This window comes from Symphalangus syndactylus, chromosome 3 (genome assembly GCF_028878055.3).
Source record: "Symphalangus syndactylus isolate Jambi chromosome 3, NHGRI_mSymSyn1-v2.1_pri, whole genome shotgun sequence".
Lineage (NCBI taxonomy): Eukaryota > Metazoa > Chordata > Mammalia > Primates > Hylobatidae > Symphalangus > Symphalangus syndactylus.
The window spans coordinates 102,770,866-102,796,188 of NC_072425.2; the positions used below are offsets into that span (position 1 = coordinate 102,770,866).

The 25,323-nt window shown below is 39.0% G+C and overlaps 1 protein-coding gene across 12 annotated transcripts in view; it reads right to left on the minus strand.

The window, feature by feature from the left end:
- Positions 1–25,323, minus strand: part of C1GALT1 (core 1 synthase, glycoprotein-N-acetylgalactosamine 3-beta-galactosyltransferase 1) — a 123,348-nt gene that overhangs the window by 84,414 nt on the left and 13,611 nt on the right. For 2 of the 12 annotated variants that reach the window (XM_063637087.1, XM_055272618.2), the window contains exon 1: positions 15,212–15,425. The exons of 1 other annotated variant lie outside the window; for it this stretch is intronic. In XM_063637087.1, coding sequence (XP_063493157.1) covers positions 15,212–15,218 — 7 coding nt within the window. In that variant the 5' untranslated portion in view covers positions 15,219–15,425. 9 more of the 12 variants (XM_063637090.1, XM_055272621.2, XM_063637092.1 and 6 more) reach the window with 9 other exon arrangements.

Here is a 25,323-nt window from a genome sequence, read left to right on the forward strand (position 1 = left end):
ATATGGAACCAAAAAAGAGCCCACATTGCCAAGACAATCCTAAGCCCAAAGAACAAAGCTGGAGGCTTCACGCTACCTGACTTCAAACTGTACTACAAGGCTACAGTAACCAAAACAGCAGGGTACTGGTACCAAAACAGAGACATAGACCAATGGAACAGAATAGAGCCCTCAGTAATAAAACCACACATGTACAACCATCTGATCTTTGACAAACCTGACAAAAACAAGCAATGGGGAAAGGATTCCCTATTTAATAAATGGTGCTGGGAAAACTGGCTAGCCATATGTAGAAAGCTAAAACTGGATCCCTTCCTTACACCTTATACAAAAATTAATTCCAGATGGATTAAAGACTTAAATATTAGACCTAAAACCATAAAAACCCTAGAAGAAAACCTAGGCAATACCATTCAGGACATAGCCATGGGCAAGGACCTCATGACTAAAACACCAAAGAGCAATGGCACAAAAGCCAAAATAGACAAATGGGATCTAATTAAACTAAAAAGCTTCTGCACAGCAAAAGAAACTACCATCAGAGTGAACAGGCAACCTACACAATGGGAAAAAAATTTTTACAATCTACCCATCTGACAAAGGGCTAATACCGAAATTTACAAGAAAAAATCAAACAACCCCATCAACAAGTGGGAAAAGGATATGAACAGACACTTCCCAAAAGAAGACATTTATGCAGCCAACAGACACATGAAAAAATGCTCATCATCACTGGCCATCAGAGAAATGCAAATCAAAACCACAATAAGATACCATTTCACACCAGTTAGAATGGCGATCATTAAAAAGTCAAGAAACAACAGGTGCTGGAGAGGATGTGGAGAAACAGGAATGCTTTTACACTGTTGGTGTGACTGTAAACTAGTTCAACAGTTGTGGAAGACAGTGTGGCGATTCCTCAAGGACCTAGAACTAGAAATACCATTTGACCTAGCCATCCCATTACTGGGCATATACCCAAAGGATTATAAATCATGCTGCTATAAAGACACATGCACATGTATGTTTACTGCGGCACTATTCACAATAGCAAAGACTTGGAACCAACCCAAATGTCCATCAATGATAAGCTGGATTAAGGAAATGTGGTACATATACACCATGGAATACTATGCACCCATAAAACAGGATGAATTCATTTCCTCTGTAGGGACATGGATGAAGCTGGAAACCATCATTCTGAGCAAACCATCGCGAGGACAAAAAACCAAACACCGTATGTTCTCACTCATAGGTGGGAATTGAACAATAAGAATACTTGGACACAGGGTGGGGAACATCACACACTGGGGCCTGTTGTAGGGTTGGGGGAGGGGGGAGGGATAGCATTAAGAGATAGATATACCTAATGTAAATGAGTTAACAGGTGCAACACACCAACATGACACATGTATACATATGTAACAAATGTGCACATTGTGCACATGTACCCTAGAACTTTAAAGTATAATAATAAAAAATAAAATTAAATTACATTAAAAACAACAACAACAACAAAAGACATTCCATGCCAATGGACACAGAAAGCAAGCAGGAGTAGCTATTTTTGTATCAGATGAAACAGACTTGAAAGCAACAATAGTTAAAAAAGACAAAGACGGTGAAACCCCATCTCTATTAAAAATACAAAAAATTAGCTGGGCATGGTAGCAGGCACCGTAGTCCCAGCTACTCGGGAGGCTGAGGCAGGAGAATGGCGTGAACCCAGGAGGCAGAGCTTGCAGTGAGCCGAGATTGCGCCACTGCACTCCAGCCTGGGCGACAGAGCAAGACTCCATCTCAAAAAAAAAAAAAAAAAAAAAAAAAAGAGAGACATTATATCATGACAAAAGGCCTTGTCCAACAAGAAAATGTAACAATCCTAAATATATATGCACCTAACATTGGAGCTCCCTAATTTATAAAACAATTACTGCTAGACTTTAAAAATGAGATAAACAGCAACACAGTAATAGTGGGGGACTTTAATACTCCACTGACGGCACTAGACAAGTCATCAAGACAGAAAATCAATAGAGATACAATGCACTTAAACTATACCCCAGAACAAATTAACAGATATTTACGGAACATTTTACCAACAACTACAGAATATACATTCTATTCATCAGCACATGGATCCTTCTCCAAGACAGACCACGATAGGACACAAAACAAGTCTCAACAAATTTAAGAAAATCAAAATTATAGCAAGTACTCTCACACTATAGTGAAATAAAATTGGAAAATCAACTCCAAAAGGAACCCTCAAAACCATGTAAATACATGGAAATTAAATGACCTAATCCTGAATGATCATTCAGTCAACAATGAAATCAAGGTGAAAATTTAAAAATCCTTTGAACTGAATGATAAAAGTGACACAACCTATCAAAACCTCTGGCATAAAGCAAAAGTGGTGCTAAAAGGAAAGTTCACAGCAATGAATGCCTATATCAGAGTCTGAAAAAGCATAAACAGACAATCTAAGGTCACACCTTAAGGAACTAGAGAAACAAGAACAAACCAAACCCAAACCCAGAAGAAGAAACAACAAAGATCAGAACAGAACTAAATGAAATTGAGACAAAGAAAGAAACAAACAACCCAAAAGATAAATGAAACAGAAAGCTGGTTCTTTGAAAAGATAAACAAAACTGATAGACTGTTAGTTAGATTAACCAAGCAAAGAAGACCCAAATAAGCTCAATCAGAAATGAAATGGAGATATCAGACTGATAACCACAGAAATACAAAAGATCATTCAAGGCTACCATGAACGCCTTTATGCGCACAAACTAGAAAATCTAGAGGAGATGGGTAAATTCCTGAAAACAGAGAACCCTTCTAGGTTAAACCAGGAAGAAATAGAAACTCTGAACAGACCAACAGCAAGCAGCAAGACTGAAATGGTAATTAAAACTGCCAAAAAACAAAAAGTCCAGAATCAGATGGATTCACAGCTAAATTCTATCCGATATTCAAAGAAGAATTGATACCAATCTTACTGACACTATCCCACAATACAGAGAAAGAGGAAACCCTCCCTAATTCATTCTAGGAAGCCAGTATCACCCTAATATTAAAACCAGTCAATAATATAACAAAAAAAAGAAAACTACAGGCCAATATCCCTGATGAACATAGATGCAAAAATCCTCAACAAAATACTAGCTAACCGAATCCAACAGCACATCAAAAAGATAACACACCATTATCAAGTGGGGTTCATGCTAGGTGTGCAGGGATGGTTTAATATACACAAGTCAACAAATGTGATGTACCACATAAATAATTAAAAACAAAAATCACAAAATCATCTCAATAGACACAGAAAAGGCATTTGACAAAATCCAGTGTCCTTTTATAATTAAGACACTAAGCAAAATTGGCATAGAAAGGAGATGCCTTAAGGTAATAAAAGCCATCTATGACAAACCCGCAGCTAACATTATACTGAATGGGGAAAGGTTGAAAGCATTTCCCCTGAGAACTGGAACAAGACAGGGATGCCCAGTCTCACTACTTCTATTCAACATAGTACTGGAAGTCCTAGCCAGAAGGATCAGACAAGACCAGGAAATAAAGGGCATCAAATCAGTAAAGAGGAAGTTGAACTGTTGCTGTTTGCTGATGATATGATCGTATACCAAGGAAACCCTAAAGATTCATCCAAAAAGCTCCTAGAACTGGCAAATGAATTCAGTAAAGTTTCAGGATACAAAATCAATGTACACAAATTGGTGGCAATGCTATACACTAACAGCAACCAAGCTGAAAATCAAATCAAGAACTCAACCCCTTTTACTATGTCTGCAAAAAAAATACTTAGGAATATACCTAAGGAAGTGAAAGATATCTACAAGAAAAACTACAAAACACTGCTGAAAGAAATAAAAAATGACACAAACAAATGGAAGCACATTCCATGCTCATGGATGGGTAGAATCAATATTGTGAAAATGATCATACTGCCAAAAGCAATCTACAGATTCAATGCAATTCCTATCAAAATATCACCATCATTCTTTGCAGAGCTAGGGAGAACAATCCTAAAATTCATATGAAACCAAAAAAGAACACACATAGCCAAATCAAGACTGAGCAAAAACAGAAACCCCCCAAAACCCACAAATCTGGATGTATCACATTACCCAACTTCAAACTAAACTAAAAGGCTATAGTTACCAAAACAGCATGGTACTGGTATAAAAATCGGCACATAGACCAATGAAACAGAATACAGAACCCAGAAATAAGCCAAATACTTATGGCCAACTGATCTTTGACAAAGCAAACAAAAACATAAAGTGGGGAAAGGACACCCTATTCAACAAATGGTACTGGGGTAACTGGCAAGCCACATGTAGAAGAATGAAACTGGATCCTGGCCGGGCACGGTGGCTCACGCTTGTAATCCCAGCACTTTGGGAGGCCGAGGCGGGCGGATCACGAGGTCAGGAGATCGAGACCATGGTGAAACCCCATCTCTACTAAAAATACAAAAAATTAGCCAGGCGTGGTGGTGGGCACCTGTAGTCCCAGCTACTCGGAGAGGCTGAGGCAGGAGAATGGCGTGAACCCGAGAGGCGGAGCTTGCAGTGAGCCAAGATTGCGCCACTGCACTCCAGCCTGGGCGACAGAGCGAGACACCATCTCAAAAAAAAAAAAAAAAAAAAAAAAAGAAAGAAAGAAACTGGATCCTCATCTCTCACCTTATACAACAATGAACTCAAGATTAGATCAAAGACTTAAATCTTTTAAGACCTGAAACCATAAAAGTCCTAGAAGATATCATCAGAAAAATCCTTTTAGACATTGGCTTAGGCAAAGACTTCCTGAACACGAACCCAAAAACAAATTCAACAAAAACAAAGACAAATAGATGGGACTTAATTAAACTAAAAAGCTTCTGCACAGCAAAGGAAATAATCAGTAAACAACCCACAGAGTGGAGAAAATCTTGGTAAACTATGCATCTGACAAAGGTCTAATATCCAGAATCTACAAAAAAACCAAACAAATCAGCAAGAAAAAAAACAAACAATCCCATCAAAAAGTGGGCTAAGGACATGAATAGACAATTCCCAAAAGAAGATATACAAACATCCAACAAACATATGAAAACATGTTCAACATAACTAATTACCAGGGAAATGCAAATCAAAACCACAATGCAATACCACCTTACTCCTGCAAGAATGGCCATAATCAAAAAATCAAAAAATAATGGATGTTGGCGTCAATGTGGTAAAAAGGGAAAACTTTTACACTGCTGCTGGGAATGTAAACTAGTATAACCACTATGGAAAATGGTGTGGGGATTCCTTAAGGAACCAAAAGTAGATCTAACATTTGACCCAGCAATCCCACTACTGGGTATCTACCCAGAAAAAAAGAAGTCATTATACCAAAAAGACACTTGAACACACATTTATAGCAACACAATTTGTAACTGCAAAAATATGGAATCAGCCCAAATGCCCATCAATCAACAAGTGGATGAAGAAAATGTGGTATGTATAATATACACATACACACACACACCATGGAATACTCAGCCATAAAAAATCATGAAATAATGGCATTCACAGCAACCTGGATGGAGCTGGAGACCATTATTCTAACTAAAGTAACTCAGGAATGGAAAACCAAACATTGTATGTTGTCACTCATAAATGGGAACTAAGCTATGAGGACGCAAAGGCATAGAATGATACAATGGACTTTGGGAACTTGAAGTAAAGCGTGGGAGGGGGTGAGGGATAAATGACTACACATTGGGTACCGTGTACACTGCTTGGGTGAGGGGTGCACCCAAATCTCAAAATCATTAACAAAAAACATATCCATGTAACCCAACACCACCTGTTCCCCAAAAGCCTATTGAAATAAAAAAAGAAGAAAAAATAACTCAAAATGGATCAAAGACCTAAATATAAGACCTAAAACTATCAAATTCTTAGAACATTGAACAAAAGAGCTTCATGACATTATATTTGGCAATGATTTCTTGGATGTGACAACAAAGGCAGAGTCATTGAAAGAAAATATTGGCAAATTAGATTTGAAGAAAAATTTTTAAATTTGTGCATCAGAAGACCCTATCAACAGTAAAAGGCAAGCCACAGAATGGGTGAAAATATAGGCAAATCATATTATCTGATAAGAAATTAGTATCCAAAATATATAGAAAATTCCTAAAACTCAACCAAAAAAAAAAATCAACCTGATTCAACAATGTGCAAAAGACTCAAATACACATTTCTCCTAAGACACACAAATGGCCGATAAACAGATGAAAAGATACTCAACATCTCTGATCATTAGCAAAACAAATCAAGACTACAATGAGATGCTACCTTATACCCATAAGAATGGTTACCATCAAAATTCAGAAAATAGTAAGTGTTGAAGAGAATGTGGAGAAACTGGAACCCTTGTATACTGTTGGTTTGAAAGTAAAATGTTATTTCTGCTATGGAAAACAGTATGAAAATTCCTCAAAAAATTAAAAATAGAATTACCATATGATCCAGCAATTCCACTTCTGGATATATACCCCTTGAGAGCAGAGTTTCAAGAAAGTATTTGTACACTCATGCTCATTGCGGCAGTATTCACAAGAGCTAAAATGTGAAGCAAACCAAGTGTTCACTGAGGATGAATGAACAAGCAAAATGTGGTATTTACATACAATGGAATAGTATTCAGCCTTGAAAAATAAGGAAATTCTGATATATGCTACAAAATGAATGAATCTTGAGGACATTTTGCTAAATGAAATAAACCAATCACAAAAGGACAAATAATGCACAATTCCACTTACATGAAGTACTTTAAAGTAGTGAAAAATCAGAGATAGAGTAGGATTTCGGTTTCCAGGGCCTGTGGAAAGGTGAGAATGGAGAGCTATTGTTTAAATGGATATAGAGCTTCAGTTTTACAAAATAAAGAGTTCTGGAGATAAACAGCAGTGATGGTTGCACAACAACATAAATGTAGTGAATACCACTGATCTGTAAACTTAAAAATGATTATGATGGTAAACTTTATATGTATTTTACCACAATTTTAAAAAGTTTGAAAAAAAAAGGTATCAATGATAATGATGTTGATTTCCTCCGAATTAACCTGTATGTAAAGTAATCCCAGCTAAAACACAGGAAGATTTTTAAAAATTATATAACTTGGCAAAAAGTATTCTAAAACTTTGGACCAGTAAACGTGTGGGTGTAACTGGGAAATTCTGGAAAGGGGCATTGTGGGAAGGGGTGTACTAATCTGATCCAATCAATTTTAAGTTATAAAAAAGATTTTAAAAAATTAATGTGGCAAAAATTATTCTAAATGTTATCTGGAAAAATAGGTGAGTATCACTGGAAAACTCTTGAAAGGGGAACTGGGGGAGGGGAAGAGACAAAGTTTACTACATATAAAAATATATTACCTTAAAAAAAGATAATGAAAACAATTTGGTATTTATGCTGAACAGACTCTGAGTCTGTTTAAAAAAATGCATTTGTTAATACTAAAGACAATGTGCTGAGAAACTGTTCTCTACATCAGACTGTCAGAAACTATGTTGTTTGAAATTTTATAAAGTGAGAATGGAACATCCCACTCTTGCACTGATGGTAGATCATTATGAAACAGAAGCAGCCTCACTTTGCAACTCAGAGCTTCAGATAAGGGGTTTCCAGACACAACATTCCACATGTATCTCGATTTTGTAGTCTCCCAGGGAATCAGAATCCTGAGTCAGCTTCTCAGCCCAGGCCTGATGTTTATTAACCCTTGACACACAGTCTTGCTGTGCTTTAAGCTTATCAAATATTGTTGCATCTAAACTTTGTCCAAACTCCACCCTTCTCCAAAATCCTATAATAACCCTGGTTCCTTCTTTAGAAATGCTGACATTTCCTCTGCCGTGCAAGTCTCCCTCACTGCAGCAAGCTAATTAACCTTTGTCAGCCTACAGATGTGTCCCTGGTGGTCTTTACCAGATGAATCTTATAAAGGGACTTTATCAGGTTGAAATAAAGAGTCTATGAAAAACAAAAATTCATGTGGAAATTTAATACATAATAAACAGCATTTCAAATCAAGAAAAAGGTGGCTTATTGAAGAAATGGTATTGAATCAATTAATCTTTTGGAAAAAAAACAAAACCAGCTGGATCCTTACTTTCTGGTAACAATTTCAAATGTTTCTAAGATTTCAGTATTTTAGAAAATGGAATTAAACCAAAACTGGAAGAAAATATATTTTTGCATTTTTATATTACGAATTGAGATCTCTCCCACACTCAGAAGCTGTGACTATTAAAAAACTATGAGTTTATTCATTGGATAAATTTCTGGCAATGAAGTCGCTGGTTAAAGGGCATATTTCTTTATGAGATATATTTTTTTCCTGTACCACAAAAAGAACCAAAAAGTATCATAAATAATAAAAGATAGCCACATATAAAAACAGATAAAGAAAATATAAGATTCACAGTAAAAAAATGGTCAACGATGTTCAAATTTCACTCACAAAGGTAAATCAAATGAAGAGATATTACTTTTAACCTAACATATTGGCAAAACTTTTAAAGTTTATTAACAGCTGTTATTGACACAGATATAAGAAAACTGGTAGTCCTGTATTCTTTCTCATAATACACACTTTTACTGTCTTTTGGAAGGGCATTTCACAACATCTTTTTAAATTTTTAACTAATTATGCCTTGATATATCACTTCATGACCAGAAACTTATTTTACAGATACAATCACAGAAGTCAGCCAAGATGCTCAAGACAGCCATAACCCTAAGATGTCTGTTGATGAGGAACTAGTTTAAAAAAAGAAAAAGATAGAGCCATAGCATAGAATAGTAGTAGCTGTTAAAAACAATGATCTACATGTGCTGATAAGGAAAATCTTTGTGCTTTTGACAAAGGTTACTTTTTATTGTTAATAAGGTATACTGGGTATTTTTTTAAACATCAGAAAATGTAAAGAAAACAAAAGGAACAAACCTAAACAAATGAAAGAAAATCATAGACAGAAAAGAGTAAATTTTCTTTACTACCTCTACCACTATCTCTCCCCAAAAGTAACTGCTTTCGTATCGTTGGGTAATGCCTATATCATCACGTATGGTTCAGCTTTTAATTCACATCAGAGATCATGCTTATCGGTTAGTCTGCACTTTACCCCTTCACTTATTTTATCCATAACACAATGTCATTCATTTTAACAACTGTATAAGATAAAAGGTTTATTTTTTAAGACAATGTACCGAAATCTTTTCTAGTATGATTTCACTTGGCTTTTTAAATGTTTCTGCATATATTTTAAAATCTGTTAGGATATATATACATATGATATTTAACAAGAGCTATCTCTGGGAACTAGCACTGGGTGGCAGGAGCAAGGAAGGACAAATTTTTTTTATTTTATAACCTTTTGATGTTTTAATTTTGCATCAGGTAAACACATTACTTTTCTGATAAAAATTAAATAAAGGGAGGCAATTTTTATCTGCAAAGTGAAATAATATGATAAAAATTAAAGTCCACTAATTTCTCCACACTTGTTAAACAAAATGATCTCTTGATCCTTTCAGACTTCTCCAAGTTTCAGATTCACATACACAAATGACTGCTAAATACTTCCACCTGGACCATAGGCATCTCTAATTCAACACATCCAAAGTGACTCATTACTTTCCTCTGCTCATTTTACCTTAATTACTGGCAATTACCTACCAATGGGTTCCTATTTCACTCAGAGCCACAGGATTATCTAAACTACAAAGTACAGAGATATTCTTAATGTTTCCCTTATCTTCACCCCAAATCCAATTACCAAGTCTTGCCAACATTACTTCCTAAATATTATTCTAATCCATTGTCTCCTCTCCATTTCTAGTATTTATCCTATTTCAGACTCTCCTCTCTCCCCCAGGCTATTACAATATCTAACCTCTCTGACTCAAGTGCTATTCTTCTTTAACTGATACCCCCTCTGTCACCAGAATGAGCTCTCTAAAATGAAAAGCTGACCATGTCACCCCATGAATCCTTTCACGGAACTCCACTGCCTACAAGACAAAAACTAAACATTTTTTATTAACACGATATAGATATATAAAGGCTATGATCTAGAGCCTGTCCAGGTTTCCAGCCTCATCTTTTGCTATTCTGTGCCTTACAATTTATGTCTGCTTCAGCAATCCTGAACTATCTACAGTTCCTGAAAGGTTCCCAATATGGTCAGCTCCTCTTCCTACTGTCTTCTCTGACTACAACACTTGCTTCCCACCAACCTCTGTAAATCCCATTAACTAAGGTTTCTTAACCTTGGCGCTACTGACATCAAGAGTTGGATAACTCTGTTGTGGAAGCTGTCCTGTCCTCTGTAGTATGTTTAGCAGCATCCCTGGCCTTTACTCACTAGATGCCAGTAATATTCCCCCTAGTTGTGACAAACAAAAATGTCTCTAGACATTGCTAAATGTTTCCAGGTAACAACCTCTCCACTAATTTGTTAAAACTGTTTCTCATATTTACATAAAAGATCTCCCATCTCTACTAAAAATACAAAAAAAAAAAAAAAGAAATTAGCCGGGCATGGTGGCAGGCACCTGTAGTCCCAGCTACTGGGGAAGCTGAGGCAGGAGAATGGCGTGAACCCAGGAGGCAGAGCTTGCAGTGAGCTGAGATCGCGCACTGCACTCCAGCCTGGGTGACAGAGTGAGACTCCGTCTCAAAAAAAAAAAAAAAAAAAAATCTCAGGAAGAATAGAGATAAGACTACTTTTAACACTAATTGCCTTTGAGGACAACTGGGTAACTGGGGTAACTGGAGTGGGATGAAAAAAACTTACTTTTCAAAACATTTACTGTGCGTTTTTAGTCTTGTACCTCTTCTGACTTCTCCACTGCTATCAACCTGGTCTGAGCAACCTCTCTGTCTTTTAACTACTGCAACAACATTCTAACCAACTTTTCCCTTCCTTTAGCCTTTCCTTCTTTGGCCCATTTTTACTAGTAGCCACAATGATCCTTTTAAAACTGAAATCAGATCGTATCACTCATTTGCTCAAAACGCTCCCGTCTTCTAATCTCAGAGAGCCAAAACCTTACAACGATCTTCCCACAATCTGCATCCTACTCCATCCCTTTCTTTCGATCTCTTCTCCCCAGTTTTTGGTGTTTTTGTAGGTCAAAAATGAACAAACAGCAGCAATTTCATAGACTGAACCTAATACTAACTGCTTGCCATTCCTCAAACGTGCCAGGGTCTTTGCACTTACTGTTCTCTGCTAAGAACACGCACCCAGATGCTCATATGGCTCACTCTCCAACTCCTTCAGGTCTTTACTTTTCAGGAGTCTTCACTGGCCACCCTATGCTTACCCACAGCACCTATTAATATCTAATATTATTTTACTTATCCATCTTGTTTACTGTCTCTTTTCCATCTTGATCAGTGGTTCTGAAGGCTGAGTCTCCATCAGAATCATTTGGAAGGCTAGTTAAATAAAGAGTTCTGCGATGGAGCCTGAAAATTTCAATTTCTAACAACTTCCCAGGTGATGATGCTGCTGCAGATCCAGGGACCACATTTTTAGAACCCGTGTTTCAGAATGTAAGCTCCATGAGGACAGAGATTTTTGTCTATCCACTGTTTTATCTCTAGGACCTGGCACATAGTAAGCACTTGCTGTGGTCTGAATGTTTGTCTCCTCCAAAACTCATGTTGAACCTTAATCGCCATTGTGGCAGTATTGAGAGCTGGAGTCTTTAAACGGTCCTAAGAGTTCGGCCTAAGGGTTCGGCCCTCATGAATGGGTTAACATGGGAAAGGAACCGGTAGCTTTACAAGAAAAGAAAGAGTTCTGGGCTAGCATGCTCGGCCCCCTCACTATGTGGTGCCCTGTGCTACCTCAGGACTCTGCAGAGTCCCTACCAGCAAGGCCTTCACCAGATATGGCCCCCTGAACCAGGACTTTTCAGCCTTCCTAACTGTAAGGAATAAATTTCTTTTCTTTATAGATTACCCAGTTTCAGATACTCTGCTAGAGGCAACAGAAAACAGATTAAGACATCACTGATATACGTAAATAAATGTAGGTGTCCCATCCTGTTTCCACTACAGCCTCTGATTCAGTCTATAATGCTAAACATTTACTGAACGCTGTAAAAGATAAACCATGTAACTTACAGGTTAAACTGTGTCCCCCCAAAAAACAAATTGAAGTCCTAATTCCAGTACCTCTGCATGTGACCTTATTTCAAAATAGGGTCTTTGCAGATGTAATCAAGTTAAGATGAGGTGATTAGGGTGGATCTTAATCCAATACGACTAGTATCCTTGTAAGAAGTGGAGCACACCATATGAAGACAGAGCCACACAGGGATTATGTCGTGATAACAGAGTCAGAGACTGGAGTGATATAGCTGCAAGCCAAAAAATGCCAAGGATTGGCAGTAACACAACAAGCTAAGAGGCATGGAACGGATTCTCCCCTCAAAACTTGAGAGAACATGGCCGTACCTACATCTTGATTTCAGACATCTTGCCTCCAGAACTGAGACAATAAATCTGTTGTTTTAAATCACCCAGTTTGTCGTACTGTTACCGCAGCCCTAGAAAATACAACAACCAAGAATGCAAATAACTATGCCAAGCTGTATTTAATTTCAAATTCTGCCTATTATCCAACATCTACCCGTTTAAATGTGCTTTAATATACAGGTTTCCCATTCCAGAATCTCCCTAATATTGCTTCTCGTTGCCCCCAACACGCCCCTTCAATGTGCAAGGCAGCACATACTACAGGTGCTAGATAATTTATTTTGACTTTCCTTTCAGTTTCCCCCACCTTCTTATGTGCTTCCCTAAATCACAAACACCAGTTTCTTTATACATATTTTTTCTCTCCAAGGGACACTTCCTATTCTCACACATTACAGATTTTGGCATATATATTCCCCTCGGACATTTGAATTAGCTGCAAAATAATTTAAGTACACATTGGAGTTCCTCTCTAACCAGATTTTAAGATAAAGGGCTAAATTCTCATTTTATGGAACAAGTCTCCTTCCCGCCCCCCCTTTCTTCTTTTAAAAGAATGACTTAATTCCACTGAATTTGAAGTAAAAAGATTTTTGTCATACCTTTCTTTCAGCCTTGCTGTAGTTTGTACATCAGCCTCTTTAATCAAATCTTAAGAAATCTTCTAAAAGAAAAGATGGTTGTACTGGGAAGCTTAAACTTTTAAGCCTATATGAATTTAATTTCAGCATCAAGCTTTCCATTTTCCACTTAAGGTTTATTTATAGCTGCACTGTCACAAAAATACCAATCAATGATTTTACCAAAGACTCTAAATTACCATGGCTTATAAAGTTAAACTGCATAATGCAATTTTAATTTTAGCACAAATCAATATACAAATAGTAGCATATGCCTAGTGACATACTTTTTCATATTTCTATTAGGTAAACAAGAACTCATTATATGTACCCTGAAATGAATTTGTGATACCATTTTAAGAATAACTGGATATTGAATTTACTCAACGTAGTCTAGTCTTAAAAAGCATAATTATGAAAAACTTTAAATAGGAAACACAAAATATTTCTAAAATGCTTAATCCTAAGTAGGAAGATACAAAAAAAATACACATTCCAGGCAAATTTAAGAGAGGCATTTAATAGTTCTCCACTAATACTGAAAAATTATTGTCTTTATGAAGAATTTTAAATGAGTCATACTTTCCTTACTAAGTCATTGTTTTACTTAACATAAGGTGAAGAGTTAACTGTTTGCTAACTTGAAACTTTATATTCACTTAAACTGTACATCTATATATAAAGACTGGTAGACAGTATAGTTTACTATATACAATACTTAGAACGTACAGTATCATGTGCATTAAGCTCAATTGCCATTTACCTAAGAGAGTGAAAAGCTGTCATCTAAATACCTTCTAAAAACTCGGATTCCCACTTCCCAAACTCACACCAGAATCAAGCAACTTGAAATTATGCGCACTTTTTCCTGGCAGAACTATGTTCTACGCCCAACTTTTAGTAAGTTAACATATTTCTCTCCTTACACATTGGCCTAATTATTCAGATTCATTATGGTTCTAAATTTATAACTTTTAAATTCATAATGAAATCAATCCATGGTTAGCACAATAGTTTTCTATCTTAAAAAGCGTTAAAAGGAAATACAGTAATATGTACAATGGATATAGAGAGATAGGTTAGAAATCTTGAGAATTTTTCCAGGATGTGTGGGGTTTTTGTTGCTGATATTGTTGTTTGCTTTAAATGCGGGGTGGTGGGGGTTGGGGAGACGGTAAGGGCTAGGAAAGAATAAATCCACAGCGCTAAATTATGGTCATCTTTTAAGAGTGTACAACTTACCCAAATTCAAAGCAAATGGACAACCTGTCAACACCTACTAATCCCATCACAATTTGTTGGGGGAAAATGGGGTGCAGAAACAAAAAAAAATTTTTTTTTTTAATGCCTTTCTTCCTCCTCCACGCAGCGAATGCCCCAACACACACGTATCTGGTTCACTCTGCGGCAGGGACACTTAAAGAAATAAATCAACTACAGACAAACCTGATGATCCAAGCTAGACCCAAGCAAGCTCCAGGCACTTCTGGAAAGAGCCCGCTCGCTGGGCGCTCAGGCGGGGCGGCAGCTGAGTGGCTCCCCGGCGAAGGTGCCCCACACCTGGGCGCCGAGTCCGGCGGGACCCACAGATCAGCGGCGGGGCGGGGAGGGCCCGGGAGGAGGGACTGGGAGGGCCCGGCGGGGCAGGACCGCTAAGTGGTCTGGCCCGGGAGCACTCAGCGCCCCGCCGCGCCGCCAGGCAGCAAGCGAGCAGAAGAGTAGCGCAAGCGGGCACAAGGGAAGGACCCACGACGAAGAGGAGGGTACATGTCCACCAAATTGAGGCCGGGTACGCACCCGGACGCTGTGGCAGATCGCTAAGGCTCCGGGAGCAGGAAGTCCTCGCGCCTTCCTCAGGGGCCCAGACGACCCCAGCCCGGCTCTGACCCCGAGACACCTGTTCCGCCGCGCCCGTGGTTTGGTTCTATCCTCTACGCTTCCCCACCAACCCGGAGAGGGGGGAGGGCGAGGGGAGACGAGACCTTGGACCCGCAGCCTGAGGGCGCCTCCGCCGGCCATACCTGACATCAGCTGCGGCTCCCTCTCGCCCCTTCTGGGGGGCGGAGAGGGGGACGACTTGGGACCGGCGACCTTTGCTTCTCTGGGCAGCCGCAGAAGTGGCTCGTGGCCGCTAGCCGAGGCCGCCCGCTGCCGCCCAGATTATTCCCCAGCAGCAGCGGCGGCCAAGGCGGGCCCAGCGCGCGCTCCCGCCCGCTCGCTCCGCCCCTCCCCGCAGCGCGTCCAGGCCGTGGCCCGCCTACGGCGCAGCCGCCACCCGGAGTCTCCTGGCGCTGACGTCTCCGCCGCCGCACCAGCCCCAGGGAAGGGCGGAGCGGGAAGGGCGGAGCGGGGGTGGGGGCGGTGGGCGGGGATACGGCGACGTGAGGAAGCGGGGATTGGCCGTCGGGCGCACGCTCCGCCCTAATGCGAAGGGGTTTGGGAAGTCGGATCTTCCACGAGCAGTAGATTTTGTTGTACCCCTCTTGCGGCTTGTGTCGGCTACCCTTCACCTTCTGATCCTGCTATAAGGTTATGCACTAGCTTCCAGACCTTGAGCGAGACGAAAGTAGGGCAACAATAGGGAACGAGAAAGGGGATGCCTGAGGGACCTTTGTCTGAGGTACAGGCTCTAACCCTGCAGGACTCTTGTGGCCTGTAGCCTGCTCTTACCCCGTTCATTTGTTTTTCTGTTCTCTCCCCGTACTCACTTTACTCAGTATCTCTCTGGGCTTAATGAAAGGAAGTAATAAGATGAAGTATGCATACGGGTGCTGGGTCATGTGAGAACCAGGAAGAGCTGAAAACCGAGATAATAATACCAGAAAGCTTTCTGTAGGCACATTTCGTCTTTGGTTCTGTCAGCTTAACAAAACCTATCTCCCCTTTCGCTGGGCTCTGAATAAGGAAGTTGTCTTTGGAATAGGGGGAGGAGACAGCCACCTGTTGAGGCAACCCCACAATAGTCATGAGGTGAGGGTGAGGTATAGGCTTTACTGGCGTTAACCATTATCTACAAGACCAAGTTCCAGAATAGGAAAGCTACCCTGCTTCCTTTAAATGCCCTATCCAAGCGGTTCTTCAGTACTCTACAGCGTGGTTGTTAAAGAGTATGGGATCTGAAATCAGACTGCCTGGGCTGGCGTCTTGGTCCCTCCACCTATTGGCAAGTTACTTAGAATACCTGAGACAAATAATAATATACGTTAGTTATTGTTGTTCTTTTTTCCTTTAATTTGCTTAGGTTCAGCTGTAGTGTAGTTTCTCAGGACGTAGCATCAATATATCCAAAAGAATTGTGAAACATAAAGCACATGTAGTGATTCTAATATAGATGTCTTATTTTTCAGATGAGAAAACTAAGGCCTGAAAGATAAACTGATAGGTCCATGCTAGAAGAGAAGTGCAGCTATCCTGATGTCCAGGATATTGCTCTTTCCCTGGCTCATGGGTCCAGACTTCTCTAGCTTACATGCTTACGTCCATTCTCTACTCCTCCCCAACTTGTATACAGTTGTTGCTCAGCCTCCTGCCCCCCCACCTTTCCACGATATCATTCCACGTTTCCACAAAATCCTACCACAATATCCTTCCACCTTTCCGCAATATCCTTCCACCTTTCCGCAATATCCTTCCACCGTTCCGCAATATCCTTCCACCGTTCCGCAATATCCTTCCACCGTTCCGCAATATCCTTCCACCGTTCCGCAATATCCTTCCACCGTTCCGCAATATCCTTCCACCTTTCCGCAATATCTTGCCACCCATTGTGAAACACGGAAGGAAGACTCTTTCAGAGGTCAGTGTTCCAAATAGAAACCAAAACTCACAACTCCTTATGTCGTTTTAATTTTATTAAAAGTTATAATTAATAAAGAATAACACTTTTTTCCATTGAGCAAAGATTAGAACCCTTTCCTAAGATAAGGTCAGCCACAGCCTTATCCGGGAAAATTACTTGCTAGAAACAATACCGGACCAAATCAGCCCTGCCCCCACCCTGCCTTTCTTTGAAAATAGCTTTTTTTTTTTTCTTTTTTAAAAGAGATACGGTCTTTATATGTTGCCCAGGCTGGAGTGCAGTGGCTATTCACAGGTGTGATCTTGGCACACAACAGCCTCGAACAACTGGGCTGAAGGCTGAAGCAATCTTCCTGCCTTAGCCTCCCCAGTAGTTGGGATTACAGGCACAGGCTGTGGCACCCAGCTAATAACTATTGTTTTATAAAAACAATACATGCTTATGCAAACAAATTTAAAAAATTTAAACAAAAATGCAAAGAAGTTAAAATCTGTCCAAGTACCATAATATAGAGATAACCATTTCTTAAATTTTGTGTTACATTCTTCTAGGCATCTCTCTAAGAATAAAAGCACATATAGACATATAAATAAAATATTTCATAAATTGGATCTTATTATCTGCACAGTGAACAACAGTCATGAATAACATCATTTTTAAAAGTTGCATACTGTCTGTTAAATGGATATACCATCATTTATCCAACCAGTATTCTACTGATTGACATTTATGTTTCCAAGTTTTTACTACCATAAAAAAAGTCTCTGATGAACATTCTTATCCATAGGCTTTGGCACAATTGTGCAATTATCTCCTTGGACACATTCCTAGAAGTGACATTAATGTCAGCCAATTCTTCAACGTTTTCAATTAGAGAATAAAAGTTGTAGTTACTTTGAAAAATATACTTATATGTGGGACTCAAAACTGACCAGATTCTCCCATTTGAAACATATTTGAAACACAGATAAACCTCAGTATTGTTGTTTGTCTTGTGTCTAGTGTTTAATAATGCATGTCAAAGCTCTTTGGAGTAGGTCAGTAGACATTACTAGTTGTCTAAACCAATATCCTTTCTTCTTTACTAGTAGAACTCTGATTTCTTCAGGGTGAAGAAATATTTTTAACTGTGTCCAGTTAAAAATATTCATGCCCCTAGACGTTCATAAGTCATGGCTGGCCATGTGGCCATCAATTAAATAAAAGTGAATTTCTGCAGAGGAGGCTCAAGGAAAGCTTTATGGAAGAAATACCGCTTTAGCCATTTGATCTGCACCCATCCCTTTTTTTTTTTTTTTTTTTTTTGAACCTGAAACAGGGACATGATACCGGAGGTAGAGCAGCCATATTTCACCCATAATAACAAAAGCCACACAGACACTATTAATGGTGTAGGACACCAGAGGTGCCTAGGTCCATGGTTGCTTTGGAGGGCTGACTTACCAGCTCTGGACTATCCAATTCTGGGTTTGTTGTTAGGTGAGGATTTTGTTATTGTCTGTTGTAAGTATCGAATACAATTCTTAGTTGACATAATAAGATAGGCCAAGTCATCATTTATTTAGCACTATATATAGAATTTTTTAATAGAATGAGGTGAAAATGGTGACAGAAAATGCAAACAAGCTAGCAACAACATTAAAACATTGTCTTCTTTAATAGACTTAGTTTCCCTTTAAATACCTACATTTTACAAATATACTAACACCACTTTATAATAATTAAGTTAAATTTCGTGAATTAAATTTTATTAACTCATATGGTAGTATTAAAATATGCTCACAAATTATTTGATACTTCTTCCTTCAAAGGGTCAAACTTCATTCCCCTCACCTTGAGTTTGGACTGTATTAAATGACTTGTTCTCATGAATAGAATGTAGTGGAAATGATGTAATGTGACTTCTGAGGGGAAACTATAAAACATGCCAGCCTTTTTAGTCTTTCTCTAGGATTACTTGTTGGGGCCAGGTAGCTGTTATGTCCGAGTCGTAAGGTCACTCAGGCAACTTATAAGGAGGCTCACATGGTGAGTAATTAAGGCTTCTAGCCAACAACTGGTGAGGTATTGAGGCCTTCTGACAATAGCCATGTGAGTGAGCTTGGAAGCAGATCCTCCAACCCGTCAGGCCTTCATATGATTGCATGCATCATGGTCAACATCTTGACTGTAACCTAGAAAGAGACCCTGAGACAGAACCATTCAGCTAAGGTGCTCCTGAATTCCTAGGCCACAGAAACAGTGAGATACTAAATGTTTAAATGATTGTTGTTTTAAGCCATTAAATTTTGGGATAGTTTGTCAGGCAACAATAGGTAACTCATACAGCTGGATATAATAGAGCCCAGCACAATGCCTGGCACACATGCAGGTGTTCAATTATTTGTTGTTTGAATGAATAAATAATTGAATGAAGTATATCTTTTTCACTTTAGTGGGTAGCATACAATGTTAGGATTATCTTTGCTCCCTGACACCTGTATTATATAAGGGTTTTTTGATCTCTTATAGAGAGATGAAGTGTGAATCTTACTGAGAGCTAAACTTTGCCAGTTGTGGAAGTAACATGGTGAATAGAACAATGGAATCCTTGAAACTTGAGTTCTGCCTCCAGTTGTTTTTCCTCAATCAATTTTTTTTAGTTTTTTTAAAAGTTAATGAGTTAACACAAAATTAAACCATGTCTTGAAACCAGACAGCCATCTTGTCTGCCATCTCCAAGCAAATTACAGATTGACTCATAATACAAATTTGCCCAGAGGGCTTGCAATACTATTTCACAAAGTTGGCTGTATTATTTCTCTTCACAAATGACCAGTCTGATGCATAGCATGTTTAGCTACAGATGCCTCTGATGACTCTCCCTGCAACATTTTCATGGCTCGCCAACAGGTCTGTCTGCATTTCTCAGGTCTACCAAGGGGGCGGTTCAATTCTGCTTTGATGTAATCCATCCAAAGATCAGAATCTACAGATCTAAATTCTCTCAAAGCCCTCTGTTGCAGGATTCTTGCATTCTTGCTCCTTTTCAAACTGAATCATTTCCTTAAAAAGTCAACTAAAAATGGATAGCTCTCCTGTAAACTTTTAAACACAGCTCTAGCCTTTTTGTAGCCACCACTTTGGTAAGCCCAATCCAGGTACTTATCTTTCAGTGCCCCCAGTTTTATCACTGATTATCCGGGTGACCTGTAGTAAGTCACCTAACCCTTCTGAATCTCAATTTCCCTATCCACTAACTGGGGAAAATTATCCCAATGTACCCCAAAAGTCAGTCAATGAGATTACATGTAAATATGCTTTACATATAAAGCATTATCATTCTTTTAATTAAATTAGGCTGATGAGGTCTACCTGATGTTTAAGCAATTAAGCATTAAGTATTTTACATGAATACCATGGAAATCTTTCAGGAAGTGACAACTTATTTACTGATTTTACTGTATACTGTATAAAATAGTAGCATCATTCATAGCAAGCAGTTTGGATTTAAGAGTATGGCAGAATGGTAGCTTATATGTCAGATCTCATTTTATGAGCCTGTTGAAAATTTATTACTCTTTTAAAAGAATGCATAATTATCACTGGCTCCTTTCTCTTTTTCATGAATTAATTTGTAACTGTGGCCGAGTATATCTGCTCCTCTTGATTGTGACAGAGGTACTTAAACAAACTTAATAACAAACATACATATAACCGGTTATTTGAGTTTATGAGTTCATCCTAGAGCAAAATTGCACCCAATAGCAAGAAAATAAATGGCAGAAAACATGTCTTTCTCTTTCAGAGGACAGAACTTAGGGCACACAGGGGAAGGCTTTATATACTGGGACATCAAAGGTAGAAATGAGGCAATTATTAGCAATGCACATTTTTGTGGCATGACTAACCTGAGAGGTAACTATGTTAGAATGAGTAAGACAGAGCCTTAGTGTGAGATTCAAGTCCTGATTGTGTAGTGGATGAATGACCGTAAATACAAGGTCCCTAATTTAATTGTATGGTTTTTTCTTGCTTTCAGCTATTCAGCTGTGAGCCCAAATCAGTTGAAACTACTGGCCTAATTAGATATCAGACTGTTTGTTGTTGTGGATGATCCCTGAGTAAGAAAAAGAAGAACTCTAGGGGGAAGAAAGGGACAGAGCTTCATGCGCCTCATTTCCTATGTTAAATTAGGTAGTAAGTGAAAAATGGACAGCAGGAAACAAAGATGAGGGAAATCCTTCTGGCAACATTATGCTTTTAGACAGAGCTTCTCGTCTTCTATTGAAAATACCTGACAATGCCACCCTGTATAACCTAAGAGAACATTTTCTAAACAGTTTTTATTCCTTGCAGCTACATCTTCACAAAATTTACCAAGATTTTGAGACAATTGGAATGGCTGGTGTTGTTTTCTGAATTGACTGACAGAGGAATAGGGTTAAGATGGAGAATAGAGCAGAGGAAGAAATAAAGAAAAAAAGTCTAGGAAATACATTTAACCTCGAGGGAAGAGAACTCAGTGTGACTCACAGCATATTAGCTTGAAAGCAGAGACTGTCACATGTGCACTGAGGAACTTGTGTCATCTAGAAAAATATTCTCAGCTTATGAGGCTAGAATCCCTGGGGTTACTCTTTGTTCCTCTAGTTCCCTGGAATAAGAATCAAGAGTATTCCTTAATTGTTTTCTCAATTAATGAGAAACAGAAGCAGAAACATTTGTTGTAAATGAAATAGTTGAAGTTTCTTTAGTTTGAAATCCCAAAGGAGTAAATTATTTGTAAATGTATATGTTGCATCTGTTATTGAAAAGAACTAATTGACTTACAAATTGTGTAGCTGCATAATGTGGCATTTTTTTTTTCTTATTTCAAGTTGTATTTCCAAATCTAAAGGTGGACCTATGGTAGATACCTTTTCTGGTTTCTATTCACCCTCCATTGAGAAGCATCTCTTTCCTCGACCTTTTTCCACAAATTCCCATTTTGCTGAAATGGCTCACAGAACTTGGGCAAATACTTTACCTATGTTTACTCACTTATTATAATGGATACAGATGAATAGCCAGATAGAACAGATGTATAATGTAAGGTATGGGAGAAATGGCATGTAGCTTCCATGCTGTCTCCAGGCATACCAACCTCTAGGAACCTCTATGTGTTTGGACAGCCCCCCAACCCTATCCTTTTGGGGTTTTACAGAGGTAATAAAGGTAAAATGAGGGGATAAAGGTAGGGCCCTTTATCCAATAGACCTGGTGCCCTTCTAAGAATAGGAAGAGTTCTCTCTCCCCATTATGTAAGGACACAGAGAGAAGCCAATCATCTGTAAACCAGAAAAAAAAAGCCCTTAGCAGAAACCAAGTCAGCCAGAATGTGGGTCTTGGACTTGCTAGCCTCCAGAACTGTGAAAAATAAATTTATGTTGTTTAAGCTATTCAGTTTGTGATATTTTGTTACAGTAGCCCAAGCAGACTAATAAAAGGGGCTACCTGAAGGATTGATGCAAGATCCTCTCCTCTGTTTTGCGAACTCAGAACTTAGGGCAGAAAAAGCTGGAAAACACAGCAAACTGAGGTAATAACCCTAGACACCTGGAGGCAGAGATTACAGTTGAAACATGCAATAGACTGCCTAAGGCAAAATCTGGAGAGAGTTTCTTTGGGAAATTAAAATATTCAAAAGTAACCATGTATACATGGGAATTTAGAAAGCCATGCACATGCCCAGGGCAAAACACTTGCTTAGAAAACACCTGAGAAAACCCTAAGCTTTCATTTTGGGCTGATCCCTTAGGACAGTGCAAGCCTGACTAAGAATTGAAGCAGAGCCCTGGCTTACAGCCACTTTGCAAAGACTGTGAGAGCTTCTGGCATTCGAGGAAATCTACCAAAACACTAGCTGAACACAGGCTAAGGGACAGAGTCTTCCGTGACCATATTGACAAGGAATACAGTCTTTGAAATAATAGTTTGAGACAAACATCAAATAAACTGACTGCTACAGCCTTCAAGAACCAGAAAACAGCAAACCCCCCTAGGAAAGTGAAGAAAATCTAATTTCTAGTTACCACATCATAGGAGCCAAATGTCCACTTTTCAAGCTCACACACAAAAATCACAAAGCATACAAAGAAACAAGAAAGTATGGCTTATTCAAAGGAACAAAATAAATGGATAGAAACTGTCCCTGAGGAAGTCCAGACATTGGAATTACTAAACAAAGACTTTAAAACAGTTGTCTTAAATATGCTCAAAATGCTAAACATGGAAATGAAAACATTGACAGTGAACTAAAGGAAGCCAGGAAAATGATGTATGAACAAGATGAGAATATCAACAAAGAGATAGTAATTATAAAAAGGAACCAAACAGAAATTCTGAAGCTGAAAATTAAAAATAAAAAAATCTAGGTGGCTTCAGCAACAGAACTGAGCAAGCAGAAGAGTCAGTGAACTTGAAGATAAGACCATTGAAATTATTGAGCCTGAGGAGCAGAAAGCAAAAAGAATGAAGAAATTTTCATTTGTTGTTGGAATGCAAATGGTATAGCTACTTTTTTTTTTTCTTTTTTAACTAGAGATGAGTTCTCACTATGTTGCCCAGGCTGGTCTTGAATTCCTGAGCTTGTGATCCTCCCACCTCAGCTTCCCAAAGTGCTAGGATTACAGGCATGGGCCACCACACCCAGTTCAGTATAGGCATGTTGAAAGGCAGTTTTCTTACAAAACTAAATATACTCTTACTATACAATCCAGCAATTGGGCTCATTGTTATTTACCTAGATCAGGTGAAACTTATGTCTACACAAAAACCTGCATTTGAATGTTTACAGCAGCTTTATTAATAATTGCCAGAACTTGAAAGTAACCAAGATGCCCTTTTATGTACCCTTCAGAATTCCTATGCTGAAGCCCTAACCCCTAGTGTAGCTGTATTTGGAGATGGGGTCTCTAAGGAAGTAGTGCAAGTTAAGGGTGGAGCCCTGATCTGGTAAGATTAGTGTTCTCAAGAAGAGATACCAGAGCACTCTCTCTTCCTCTTAGCATACACGAGGAAAGGCCGTGTGGGGACATAAAAAAAAAAAGATGGCTGCCTATAAAGCCAGGAAAAGAGCCCTCACCAGAAAATGAATTTGGCAGCACTGTTGTCATGGATTTCCAGCCTCCAGAACTGTGAGAAAGTAAATTTCTGTTTAAGCCACTCAGTCTATATTATTTTTTTCCTATTTTAAAAAAATTTGAGACAGAGTCTTGCCCTGGTACCCAGGTTGGAGTGCAGTGGCATGATCTCGGCTCACTGCAACCTTCACCTCCCAGGCTTAAGTGATCCTCCTGTCTCAGCCTCCTGAGTAACAGGGACCAGGGGCATGCCCAGCTAATTTTTTGTATGTTTTATAGAAATAGGTTTTCACCTTGTTGCCCAGACTAGTCTTCAACTCCTGAGCTTAAGCAATCTGCTGCCTTGGCCTCCCAAAGTGCTGGGATTACAGGCATGAGCCATTGTGCCCAGTCCAGTCTGTACTATTTTGTTATAGCAGCCCAAACAGACTAATACAAGGTAAATGGATAAATAAACTGTGGTACACACAGACAATGGAATACTATTCAATGCTAAAAAGACATAAGCTATCAAGCCAAAAAAAACACATGGTTGAACCTTGTGTTAATCCATTCTTGCATTGCTATAGAGAAATACCCAAGACTGGGTAATTTATAAAGAAAAGAGGTTTAACTGGCTCATGGTTCTGCAGTCTTTACAGGAAGCATGATGCTGGCTTCTGTTTGGCTTCCAGGGAATCCTCCAGAAGCTTGCAATCATGGCAGAAGGTGAAGGGAAAGCAAGCACATCACATGGCCAGGGCAGGAACAAGAGAGAGAGGTGGAGGGGTGATGCCATACACTTTTAAATGACCAGATCTCATGTGAACCAGAGCAAAAACTCACTTATTACCAAAGGGATGGCCATTCATGAAGGATCTGCTTCCATGGTCCAAACAGCTACCACCAGGCCCCACCTCCAACACTGGGGATTACATTTCGACATGAGATTCAGGCAAAGAGAAATATCCAAACTATATCAAACCTTAAGTGCATATTGCTAAGTGAAAGAAGCTAATCTGAAAAGGTTGCAGACTGCATGATTCCAATCAGATGAGGGGAAGGAATGATGAATAGGTGGAGCATAGGAGATTTTTATGGCAGGGAAACTATTCTTTATGATACTATAATGGTAGATACATTTCATTATATATTGGTCAAAACTTACAGAATATATAACACCATGAGTGAACTCTAATGTAAATTATGGACTTTGCTTGATAATGATGTGTCACTGTTGGTTCATTGATAG